The sequence below is a fragment of the Emydura macquarii genome, unplaced genomic scaffold (genome assembly GCF_026122565.2).
Source record: "Emydura macquarii macquarii isolate MOO-44397 ecotype Brisbane River unplaced genomic scaffold, CSIRO-AGI_Emac_v2 contig_2768, whole genome shotgun sequence".
Classification (NCBI taxonomy): domain Eukaryota; kingdom Metazoa; phylum Chordata; order Testudines; family Chelidae; genus Emydura; species Emydura macquarii.
Window position 1 is genome coordinate 25,544,093 of NW_027132905.1, and position 13,135 is coordinate 25,557,227.

At 40.1% G+C, this 13,135-nt stretch overlaps 1 protein-coding gene and 1 long non-coding RNA gene across 2 annotated transcripts in view; one reads left to right on the top strand and one right to left on the bottom strand.

The window, feature by feature from the left end:
* Positions 1 to 13,135, top strand: part of LOC137165467 (uncharacterized) — a 104,423-nt gene that overhangs the window by 12,885 nt on the left and 78,403 nt on the right. The gene's annotated exons all lie outside the window — the stretch shown is intronic.
* Positions 1 to 13,135, bottom strand: part of LCP2 (lymphocyte cytosolic protein 2) — a 46,254-nt gene that overhangs the window by 11,461 nt on the left and 21,658 nt on the right. The window contains exons 4-10 of the mRNA XM_067566764.1: positions 9,194 to 9,259; positions 7,367 to 7,398; positions 5,364 to 5,401; positions 4,263 to 4,446; positions 3,130 to 3,230; positions 1,745 to 1,814; positions 313 to 396 (exon numbers count right to left, since the gene is read on the bottom strand). Of these exons, the coding sequence (XP_067422865.1) occupies positions 313 to 396; positions 1,745 to 1,814; positions 3,130 to 3,230; positions 4,263 to 4,446; positions 5,364 to 5,401; positions 7,367 to 7,398; positions 9,194 to 9,259 (575 nt within the window). The remainder of the gene's footprint in view (positions 1 to 312; positions 397 to 1,744; positions 1,815 to 3,129; positions 3,231 to 4,262; positions 4,447 to 5,363; positions 5,402 to 7,366; positions 7,399 to 9,193; positions 9,260 to 13,135) is intronic.

Genomic DNA, 13,135 nt, shown 5'->3' on the forward strand with positions numbered 1-13,135 from the left:
GACTCCTACTCTATATATTCCATTGTTGATACACTTAAGGATCATGTTAACCATTTTAACCAGAGCATTGTACTGGGATCTTAGAATCAGTTGTGTGTGTCTAATGATCCCTGAATCCTTTCCAGAGTCATACTTTGCAGAATACAAGTCCCCCATTCTGTAAGCATGGCCTATGTTCCTAAATATACAACCTTGCACATGGCTGTATTAGAATACGTCCATCTTAACCCAGATTTTTGCGATATTAAAACTTAAATTGACAATATTGAACAATAAAACCTAGTGGTGGATGAACCATAAACCAATACTGACCTGCTACTGGGCTGTCTCTTTCAAATGGTGGCCCAGAACGATCCAGTGGGGGCTTTGTCCGTCTGTCTATAGAAGGAGCTGGGGCTAAACATAAATATTGTGTAAAATATTGTACTATTGCAATGTAACACAGTTTTATTGTGTATTGTGTCTGTCATAAACTGGTATCCCTTCTTAGAGTTGCAAACAATACAGTTTAAGCCTCATAAGTAGCTACACTTTGCTGAATTTGATGTTTGATATTTTTCATCAACATTATGAAAAAAATGTTTTAAAGCATTTTAAAATATTTTATTGATTTAAATTATCTATTGTCCAAAATTATGGGAGGGGGGAGGGGGGAGAGGGGAGTGTCAGACAATGGAAGGGTCAGACAATAATTTATTTAATGACAGTAGATGTTGAGATTCAAAAAATTAAAGCTCTATAACCATTAAAACACAAATTGTCAAAATATACAAAGTAAATATCCTTACATCAAACTGTAAGTTCTTAGGCAAAGAAAGAAAAATGCTGCTTATCTGTAAATTTTGATTATTATCAACGTTTTGAGTGTATACATTGAAATTGACGTTTACCGACATTTGTCAATAAACATCTAATCCTTTCTAGCCTATAAATAATAAAAGGACGAAGACATTAAGAAGTATAGGCAAAAATATCTAAGTATTTTAATGAAATTTGCAATCAATTGAGCAAGGGGTGTGAAATGGGGTGTCCACCCCACATAAGGCCTGAAAGGGTTAAGATGGCCAGGAAGGCCAATTAACTGCTTAGGCTGCACCTGGAGGAGAAGCCAGGGAGCAGGGATTAAATTAGACAGGAGAAGAGGGGATTCTGCAAGGAAGTAGGCTGCAGTCATTCCTGGGAAGAAGGGAGGTGTGGTTCGAACTATAGAGGACAGTCTACAGTTGCTCCCTGGGAGGAGGGAATTTGGGCTGGCAAACCTGGGTGGAAAGCTAGAATGGTAAGAGGCTCAGGGGACAAGCAGCAAGGTGTGGGACAAGGCAGATTTTGGATGCTGAGGAAACGGTGCCGGAGCTGGAACCTGGAGCAGAGGATGGGACCGGGTTTCCCTATCAGCCACTGGAAACTGGGCACAGACCAGGCATTGAAGAGTGGTCTGCCTGGAACAATTCATGCTGGAAGACTTTGATATCCTGGAAGCTGCTGAGTGACCTGGCCAAAGGGCCAAGTCATGAAGAGGAAACAGGAACTCTTTGAGCGGAAGAGGGGCTGCAGACTGAGAGAGAGAGACAGAGCGCAAGCACGGAAAGGGGTGTTGGCCTAGCAGAGAAAATCCCCAGAGCGGCTGTCCAGTGGAGAGTAGAGCAGCCTGTCACAGGGGGATAGAGACACTAACACAGTTCTAACTGGAGAATATATGCATTCTGCTATACTTTAAAAGAAAAGCAGACACATTTTCACTTACGTTTTAAAGGCTTGGTGCTTTTATCTCTGTTCATCTCATTATTGCTTGATGGAGGAGGGTAAGGTGACATCTAAAACAAATGGTTTTAAAGATGGTTAAAGTCTTCTCTGCATGTGCAGAATTCAGGGATTTTTATCTTATCCTTTGTGGTCACTGAACACGCCACCAGAACTACCATGCCACAGCTGTGAACCTGTGCATCTGTTAGAACACAAAGGGCCATTAGGGTCCCTCCTCCCTCTGGCAGAATATTATCCAGGTAAAAGGCCTTTTCTGGAAGCTACGGAGTTGGCTCTGTCATCTCTCTACCCCTTTGCAGGAAACACCTAGTGCATGGTTCATTCCAGGATGGGTTGGGAACATGTCAGGGGCTGGAGGGAGGAATAGCTAGAATGGTCTTGCTTAACTTCTGATGCAGAGCTTTCTGCATATAAATTCAAGGTCAAAAGTGACGAGCAGACCATGGAGAGCATGGGAGCCTAGTCTTGCATTAAGGAGAAAGCTGCTGTATCAGGGGGTGAAAAGTTAATGCAGGACTGGGACCAACGAGAGGAATGCATTGCTGAGTATCTCATGGAAATGATGAAGGTGATTGTACTTAAGTCTGTGTTTCCTCGGACACGCCTATTCCTGCCTGAGATTCATTCTATGGACCTCCAAGTAATGGAGGAGAGATGTACAGCAGACCTCATACCACTCAGTACGGAGTTCAGTGCTTAATGATTAACTTTACTTGTAGTCATGTGTAGCTTTCATGCACATTTGTGCTGGAATACAGAAACATGGCACAGCCAGCTCCAGGGCTTGCAAGATCAAAGCCTTAATGTGACATATTAGGCAAAGGATACGTCTCTTAAATTAGTGGGTGTTGGTGAATGCTGAATCTATGAAAACTGTCCAGTCCTCAGCTGGAGAGGGCAATGACACTTCCTTATCCTTAACTTTGCTTGCTGCCTTTGGCAAGTCAGTTCAGTACTCTTATTTTCCATCTCATTCAGCGCCTGACACTGTAAACCCTTCCATTTCCATGGAGTGCTGCTGAATTCAATGGGACTGCCTATGAGGATGGGGGTTTGCAAGATCAAACCCTTTTGTTGAAAGCTGTCAGTAGAATAGTGTAAAAGAAGGCGTTCAAGGGCTACAATTTTCTTGTGAATTGACAGATTATCACTAATTGCCAGTGTACATGGAAACAATTTCCATATATTTGTTCCACAAAATAAGTCCTCATTTTAACTGAAATTAACTCTTTTTACAGCCAAAATTATTTTCCTCTTCCTTCTACATACACAATCATTATGTTGGACATGGTGTTATACTTTGGCGTTCTAGGAGATAATACTAAAGAAAAACAAATGAAGTATTCTTTAAGAAAAGTAACATACAGTAGTGCCTCTACCCCCATATGAGGCTGGTACGGGGGATGCGCCAGGTCTCTGTGGTGGAATAGGAGGCTGGGGAGATGATCTAGCAGTTGTGGGTCTATCTAAAAAAATAAAAATAAAAATCACAAACTAAACGATTACACACACAAAAGAGGTTATTTTCTTTCTCTCTCATTAGATCTTAGGAGAACAAGGCGTCATATTAAGCTTCATTCTTAAGTTTAGTTTAGGGTTAATTTTGAATTACATGAAGAATCAAATCTTGCTCTTACACCTCTATAAATCTGTAGTGACTTTGTCAACAGTTGTTTTACTTTTCGTGTCCTCCTTCGCCTCATGGCTTGAATGTCACTCTGGTATTGCATATACACACCAGTCTCAGTTCTCTGTTTGCCTACACTTTTATGTATCCTTCACACCAGAGCAAAGTGAGTATAATATACACCATTACAGATGGTAGTGTTTTGCACTGAAGTAAATGACTACACAGGTGTAGGCCAATAGAGAATCAGGCCCAAAAATGACAAACTTATGCATGATATGCTCTGGGACCAAGTCGACTACCACACAGAAACGGTATAAAATTACAGTGAAAATAGGTGGAAGTATTATCTCTTGCACTAGTTACATAATGTAACACAAAACTAAATGGGGAAAGTGTGTGTTTATCTTGATGTGAGTCCCAAACTAAAGGCCCAGTCTTGATCCTACTGACGTCAAGGGCAAAATTCAATGACCTCTTTAAAAAATAAATTAGAAACAAACCTTCTGGCATCTTTCTTTCTATTACTCATTGCTTAGCATGTGCTTAACTTGTATATTCAATAAGGCTACTTGTGTGCTTAATTGCTTTGCCGGATATAGGTGTCTTTAGCTATAGGCAAAGTGAACTCCTAAACCGTCCCTTAAATAAGCCTGAACCTCAACCTGGTAACACCAGAAGTTGAATGCTTTCTCTCTCTTTAGTTGGCAGTCTCCAAAGACGTCCCAGAGTTTCAAGAAATTTGCATATTTCAATGAAAAAACAATTAATTAGGAAAGTCCCAAACAGGTCTATTGAAAGGATCTCTATTCTATTACTAAACTCCTAAAACACCTGATTCCTTCCAAAATTCCATTTTTGCATCAGTTACCAATGTACTCTGTGTTGCTTGGAATTGACTTGGCAGGAAATATGACACTATTGTGTGCTACATCATTATTGGAAGGAGGAGGTTCATAATCATCACTGTCATGCCCTGGTTCATCAGTCGGTGATTCATAGTCAGCTTCCTGTTCCTGTCCATCATCTGGGCTTTCATAATCATCATCTTCTTCCTGTCACATGCAGATGAAAACCAGACAATGATTAGATCCTGCATAACTTAACACCATGAGTTTGTGCTTTTTATATGGTAGGATTTTCATCTTTCATTTTGAAGGATACCAGACTTTACCACCTGCACTCAGGGATTGTTTCATCCCTTAATCAAATGCAGTGATTGAGTGTGTCAATGTTTAAACAGAGCATAACAACGCTGCACAGCCGTTTAGGAGAGGAAATAAATATCATTTTACTATAGGGACTCCAGAGGAAATTTAACAAGAGAGAACTTTACCCAGCTGAACTTTTTTCTCATTGCTCCGGGCTCATACCATACTCATCACCCGAGTCACTAAGATTAAAGAAAATGGCAGGGGATGTCAGGACTTCAGTTTTACATCTCATCCAACAGATGGCAATTGCTAGCAGCTCAATGCTTCCTACAACCAAGCTGGAGCAATCATTCACTGGTGCAGTCTTCCTTAATGCTGCCTCCTGCGCAAGCAGGTCTTTGTTAGGGGCTACCTAATGCAAGCGGTTTTGTGGTACTGACCCAGCCCGAATAGGTTCAGCTGGTGAGATCTGAGAAGATTACGGTACAAGATGACATCACTTCATCACATCTAATTTACTGGAACTTGTCACTGATCTGTAAATGGTGTAAAATTCAGTGTAATTTCTCACCAACCTAGAGGATGGAAGTTTAAAAAATGCTGAGAATTGGCCTAGCTCTGCTCCCACTGATATCTGTGGTAAAACTCCCACTGACTTCAAGGGAGCAGAATTAGGCTAGCACTGAAAACTTTTGTAACTCCCGTACCATCCTCTTCTTTCCCCTTCTGCTGTGGGTGGGTAGCACAGGAATTGACGGAGCTTAAGGAGACAGAGAATCTGCTTAGAGTGTTAAGTGATCTAAAACAATAATGCTTACAAATGAAGACCAGCCTTCTTCCTCCTCTTGACAGCATCCTGTGTTAGGAAACATAATCATGGACCTGTTAGCACATATTGGCTTCAGAGTACCGAAACCTCATTAGGTAAAAAAGCACAAAGGTTCAGAAATAGCGACCATTACAGCATCACAATAAAAGGCCAGGTTGTTCAAGGAGAAGGATATGTCCAACTCCCATGGCAGGCAAAAGGAATGTATATGCACATATTTGCAGGTATATTCTGGTTGAAGGGTATTAGCTGAACATCCCTTGTATATGATTTCTGGTGTGATTCAGATGTGTCCTACCCTTCAAGATTTAAATGCTAGTTGAAGCATAAAGCATTCAGCATTAACCTCTCATCTTCTGCTTTATCTTGTTGCTAATATGGAAAGTTGGATGTAGAGGTAGGCAACATTTTTTCAAAGAATAGTTCTTTTCATCTGAAAATGCATTTTTGGAGTCTCTACTTTGATTGAGGAAAAACTCATTTGTTTTTCATAAATGTCAGTGTTTTATTTCAACAATTTGAAACTTTGTTTTGATTTTTTTTTCAAAATAGTGTTTTGAATTCAAACTGACCAATAAAAAAAAAAAAAGGGTGAAAAACATCCAACAATGGCCAAATTGAAGCAAAATCTTGAAAATTGTTTTGAGCCAACAAAATGAATTTTGGCTTCTTTTGATTCAACAAAAATTTTGAAGAAAACTTGGTGTCAGTTCAAATTGGAATAGATTTTTTTCCCCAGACTTTTTCAGTTTGGTCCCCAAACCAAACAATCCATTATTTGCTCAGCTCTAGTTATGGGTCCTTTTTACTCCCCCATTGGTTCTATAGAAAATGGGTAGTAACTCGTGGAAGTGCAGGTGCTCTTTTCCCAACCAGTAAAATATTTAAAATGGAAACTCAGTGCAGGGAAGTCATGTGGAAACTGCTTAGCCCCTACTAAAATCGAGCTGCAAGGGAGCCAGGACATACAGAGAAAAGCAGGCACACTGACATTGTGCCTTAGAGGTTCAATAGATGCAGTCTGGGAGCGTTCATGTGACTCTCTCCACTTTCCTTCCTCCATTGTCTCCCCTCCTGCCCTGCTATTAAAACATCTTTAGCTACTTCTCCAACTTGATGTTTCTTCTATTGTCCTCTTTCCCAGCTCTTGTGCTCTCATGACTTCCTGTGTCTCCTCTTGCTCTTGGCCCACACATCTGCTCTTCTCCTTTCCTCCTTCTCCCCATTCCTTTCCATCTTTTTCTGCTTTTCACGCCTTCCTCTGCTTCTTTCCTCACTCTTTGCCTTATCTCTGTACCTTTGTTGCCACTCTCTTCTCCCTTCTCTAGTGAGCACTGTGAGTATGGTGGTGGTGGGGCCAGCATGAAGAGTGCTCCCAGCATCATGGGTAAATACAGGGTGATTTGGAGCACTCACTGCCAAGAAAATATATCCAAGGACTTTTCTGGCCCCACTCTACCTGTTAACAGAACTTTGTTTCACTCGCAACTCTAAGAACCTTATTGAATGAAGGTATTAACTAATGTAACATTCCTTGTTTGGTAACAGACAGCTAATGTAGAGACAAAACGCAAGCAGTTCTAATAAAAAATTATGTTGCTCTGCACGCCCTATACCCACATCCTGCTGGTATTTGCTACTCCCGGGTCTATTAAAGATACAATGTATAGACCCCAGCATTTGGAAGTATTTGGATTTAAGGTTTTCATTCATGCCCATCTCTAATATCAACAATTTAGCTCATTAAATTGCAATTAATCCTGGAAGTTCTGGATAGATGTATTATCCAAGCTGAATTACTTCTATCCATTGTAAAGTTGATAGATAGATGAAAGAAGCTTGAAGATCTATGAGCATAAATATTTATAAGAGAATTTGAGTGAAGACACTTAGATGGCAATGAATGTAAATAAATTGTTCAAGAAAATTAATGAATATTTTAATCTTTTTTTAAAATTGTGTGCATTTAGATAGACATAAAGTAATGTTTACCTGTATTGTCAGCAAACTTCTGTGTCTGGGTCCTGTGGTGAAATTACAAAAAGTAAATTCTTTCAAATTTTAATTTATAAACTAAATATGTTTAACAATGCTATGGCTTTTCCTAAATTTACAGTTAAAGATAGCTTTTCATTATACAAGTGAACTTGATTTTGATCACCCTCCCCACTAACTTTGTCAAAAAACTAAAATAAAAGGCTTGACGTTTCATAAGCATGATCCTAATGTAGGCTAGATTATTTTGAAAAAGGCGGAGGCAATTTAGACAAGGGGTGTGTGAGAGAGAAAAATGTTCGAGAAGTTTTATCACCTCATTTTCTGAGCCCTCCTGTATGTGGCCCCACTCCTGCAAACACTTGCACCTGTGTTTTAACTCAGTAATTCCACAGAAGTCAGTGGGAACTATTCACTGTTGTACATGAGTGTTTGCAGGAGTGGGGCCTACTCCGCTGATTCTTAATTTTGATCCTGTTTGTCCTAAAAACTCCACTGCCATGTGCCATGCTACACAGATAATGATGGCTACAAAAGATGTAAGGGAATGCAGAGCCAGGAACTCCAAATGTGTGTTAATCTGTGGGTCTTGGCAAGGACGAGTGCCTTTTGCTAATTTCAACCAAAGTTTATAAGATAAATAATTTGGTTATTAACAGTGGTTTTTATTTATGTTATGGTGCTACTGCATTTATAAAATCAGCATTGTCCAAGAAGGCTCAGTGGCAGGGGGTACTTTCATCACCTGGAGAGCAGGAGGGAGACACCAGAAGGGGATTAAAACAGGTCCATTGTGAAGTCTGCAACAACTATTATAGCTATTGTAGCATTATAGTTGTGTTTTTATAATACTCCTTCCTTTATGACTATTGCAGTACAAAAGGCTCCTCAAATGATGCAATTCAGAGCCTTTTCCTGAGCTCTTCATTCCAAGAATCATATCATGGATGTTTAAGGACTGGCAACTGGTGACGAAAAATACATTTCAGAGAGAAATTCATCCAAATTTATCATAGTGGCTGAGGTTTTCCAGAGATCTGTAGAACATTTTGACCCATTATCTATTGAAAATAATTGGCAATGTCTAAATCACCTAAGCAGTTCAGAAAAATCTCAAATAATGAACAATAAATACCATGTTTTATTAAAATAGAATGCAGAACCTCACTATATTAATAATAACTTTGCTAATTCATGAACCTGATGATGCTAATTCAAAAATCTTTAAAATAAATCTAAAGCAGTCTCATGCCTTTTCTCACCAAAGTTTTAATATCCGCATTCTCTAGAGAGGTCTCATATTAAGGTTTTCTTAATTTTATCCCTCTAAAATATAGTATACTGATATATATTTACTTGTATATTACACAGTATTGTAATTTTTATTCTGTTTTATTTGTTACAATTTCTGTCTATAAAGCACACCACTGGTAGTATTATTAACATTAATATTAGCACTATTTAACAATAACTGGAATTAGTTTACACTTGCCAAAATATGCCCCAATTGTGCAAACACTTCTGTACATGAGTAAATTTGCTCAAATGATTAATCTGACTGAACTCAATTAATTTTACTTATGTGCGTAATCCACTCATTTAAGAGTCATTGCAGGATCAGGTTCTTAGTGAGTTTGTACTGAACTAACATGATTAACAGTAGAAAGAATAGATTAAAATTCCTCTTTATCATGTTTTCTGAGAGTGGTTTTACTATTAAAAAATAACACTGGAGATCAACTGCCAGCTGAAGTGGAAAATTATCCAGAAAAGTTTTGTCTTAATAGTTTGCAAAAGATAAAAAGGAGTGAAAGGTTTACCTACCGTTTTGGGAAAAAACTTATTCTTCCTTCATTCCTGTTGATTTCTTGACTCAACTTACTTAGAATTCTGTTTAAAATAAATAAACAAAAGAAACCTTGTTAAACAAAAAATACTTCCTTAATACCTTTTATAGCTGCCTCTTACTCTTTTAGTTCAGTGCTGGTATTAGGTGGTTTTTATTTGGGTTTTGGTTTTTTTTTAATTTTATTTTCCTGCCCCTCTCTCTGGTAAACAAAATCTGTTGAATGCAGGGAATTGTTCACTGCTGCATCACATAAGTTGCTGATATATATTCTTATCTCTGTGCCCAATACACTATAGTATTTTTCTGGTTATTGTCAAAAACAAAATGGCAAAAAAAAAAATCTTGAAACTTTGGGATGGGAATGGGAAACCATGTAACATGTAACCATGTAACATAATGCTGATTGGTTCAGCAGTATCTCACTTGGGAAGTCCACGAGGAAGTGAACAACAGATGCTTCTACAGAGAACTGCTCTCTCCTAAGCTTGTGGAGAGGCCCCTGTGTAGACCGATGGAGGGGCTTTCAATGGACCAGAGAAAGTAGGGACTGAATGTGCCTGTGAAGGAACTGCTGAGGCTTGTGACATCACAAGAGGTGCGGAGCCTTTGACAGGAAGTTGGTCTAGGGGAGAGTTGGAGAGTGGCTCTCGAAAGAGGAAAATCTGGGAATGGTGATGGCATCACAGGGACCAGGGAGTCAATGAGACAGAAGGTCTGGCTAGTCTTGCCTGTGGAGAGGGGCTAATTGAGGAAGGGTTAGTAGAGCTCAGAGGCGGGAATCTGAAAAGTCTGAAGTGAGCTCACCTTGCAGTCTCTGGCTTCAGAAGCTTCCCACATAGTAGATCGTGGTGGGCTTTGGAAGGGAGAGATTCTTTAGGGAAAGTGAGCACTCCCAAAGCAGCAAGAGTTGTGACTGAGATGACACTGGACATGGACAGGTCACGGCACAATGTGACTGTATATTTGTAAATAATTAAGAGGTTCCAAGACAGATTTAATAGACAGGGTAAGATCAGCGATTTCTGTGTATTTCTCTAATGCTTCCAGTTTCACGCTAGATCAGCGGCTCTCAACCTTTTTTTACAGAGTACCACTCGGGTCAGGTACAGTCAGGTCAAGTACCGCTTCACCTGACTGTGCCTGGCTCGGGTAAGACTCGGTAAAATGGCAGGGATCGATGCCCTCCGCCGGAGCCCTGCCGCCGTTTCACAGTTTTCGGCGGCAGAGAGGCTGGCACTTTCGGCGGCAAGGGAGGAATGGGCGACGGTGGCGAGGTTTCTCTTCGGCGGCAAACAGCAGGGAATCGGATGAGTTTCGCGGCGGAGGGACTTCGGCGGCAGAGCGCTTTTTCAACAGCAGCAGCGGGTGGGGAGGATTCTGCGGCAGCAAGGTTTCTCGGCGGCGGAAAGGGGGGGGAATCGGCGGCGGGGGGTTTGTGCAAAGTTATTTAGAAACCTGACTGACACTTTTTGAATGGATGCTACCTAATAATTACCACATGCAAGACTGTATCTCTGGGTTTCCAGTTCCTGGGGTGAAAGGATTAAAACCTTTTAATACGAAATCTAAGAGAGAAAAGAAATGAATACTGTATGGTGGCAGCAAAGATATCAGATAGTCACCAAGTGTGTATGTGGCAGTGCTTTACCAGAGGTGGAGCAGGTCGTCACAGTGCTGAATAAGCATTCCCAACTCTTCTTACCCTTTCTCTTCTCAGCCCAGATACATCTCATCTAGATCCCTTCCAGAATCCGAGAGGATAATTTGGCCTAATGTCATGTCCAGCATTTGCAGGCTGTGCTGAAAATATTCAGATATATTCAATATTTTGAGGGCTGTGTCTGTATGCCTTATGTAATTTTCCAGTCGTGCATGGGTGTAGCACTGGGGATGGAGCACGAGTGACATTTCACCTGGGAGCAGATATACAAAAATTGCTTGTGATGTAAAATAAACAATAACCCTAAGATCCATAGAAGTCAAAAATGTGTGATTTGTACTCACTGATTGTCTGAGGTACCCTGAAACCCAGGGCCAAATTCACCACCAACACAAGCAGATGCAACTCTGCTGAGGGCAACAGAGCTGTGCTTGTTAACAGCAGTGGTGAACCTGCCCTTGAATATTTTATTTTGTTTTAAAGACTCTTTTACATTTGCGATGAATCATGGTCTTCTTTTGAATTCCCTTCATTACGTTGTTCAGGAAATAACCTTAGGAAAGTCCCATGAATGCTGAAAACATTTTTTGAGCTGTGCATTTAGACATAGAGGTAGGTTGGATGCTTTTAACTAGGGGTTTTTTCATGTAGGTGTGTCAGATATAACAATTATGGAAATATATTACTGTAAAAAGTCAAGAAATTAAAGACCCTAGTTGGTTGGTGCCTGACAAAGACAATAGCCCTTCTGACTTCCCTAATATAGTAGCATCTTTCTTACTGTACAAGTACACTATAAGCCTTATACAGGTCAGTCAGACTTTGGCATCTATTCATATGCCAAATTAATTGATTAGGGCTAGGGTGTAAAATTAAGTTGACTGTTTTTCTTTCGCGCTTTCCTCAAACTAGGACCCTCTACTTCCTTCTGAAAGTAAACAATAATTTTAAATATGTGAGCTCTTTCAGGTAGGGAATATGTCCATCTCTATGGGTAAAGGCTTCTGCACAAGCATCATTTTATGCACTGGGAGTAGTTCCACTAAAGTCAAGCACATGCTTAAGTTATTTTGTTGGGTTAGGGCTTATAAATGCAAACTATCAAGCACTGTCATATTAAAAAATGGAATGAACATATTGCATCCAGTACAACCCAAACAACCTTAATCTTATTCTTTTCTCTATCCTCCTTGCCTATCTCTCCCTCCTCTCCCCCCCCTCCACCCCCCGTCCTGTCCTTCCCCCATTTCACCACCCCCACAACATTGTGTCTTGCAGTATTTAATGAAAACTGGAAATAATTCAGGGAAAGGATTGTGTCCTTACTCACTATGCAAAGGGCCAAGATGACTTATCATTTATAAGTAAGTGTCAAATAGTAACTAAGGATAATTAATATTCTTATTTTATCTGAAAAATAAAAAAACCAGAGTAATTTGAAGTCATGGACATCCAACCAACCACCCTACAACAGCAGGGGGAGAGGATGAATGAAAGTATTAATATTTTCAACCTTCCTTTCTGCGAGCACCACTTTGGCGTTCTCTGATTTCTGTGCAGGTTTTACACACTTGCCCTGTTCAGAATTCCATAAACAAAATCCTTGTTTAAAAGGGATTCAGGTTGCACATGTCTGACATCCCTTCTATCACAAGCTCTAAAAAGCAAGGGAATACCAAGTTATGGGTCACCTCTTAACTGTGCCCTCTTGGCCAAAACAGCCTGTCTCCACAGAGAATGACAGACTGCATCTTCACTAGCTGCTTCCTTCTGCTGTAACTGATAAGGAAACAGACTGCAGCCAGCCTTCTAGCCCTCAGAGTATAACACATACAAGTTTACCTAAAACCTCAACAACTATCCAGGGGTAACACATGTGGACAAAGAATATGTTGTATGTTTTTGGGAAGCAAGGTCTGAAAACTCATTGATGTGGCAAACTCTTCCCCCCCGCCCCTATGAACAGTTCTCTTTTTTTAAATACTTTCTTTGAGAGTAGTTTACATTTTACATTTCTTTTCAGTTTAAATAGCAAATCAAAGCATCCAGTCTAGCTCCAATAATCTTTTTCCAGTCAGAACATCAGTTACTGTAAATTCTAGCCAGGGAGAGCTTGCAGCACCGATTCCACATTGGCTGCAGAGGGAATTTTCACTGAGCAAAGTCTGCAGGGACAGTCTTTGAGGTGGGAACAGTCTTTGTTCTGCATTTTGTACAATGCCTACCACAATGGGCTCCTGGTCCATGACTAGAACTC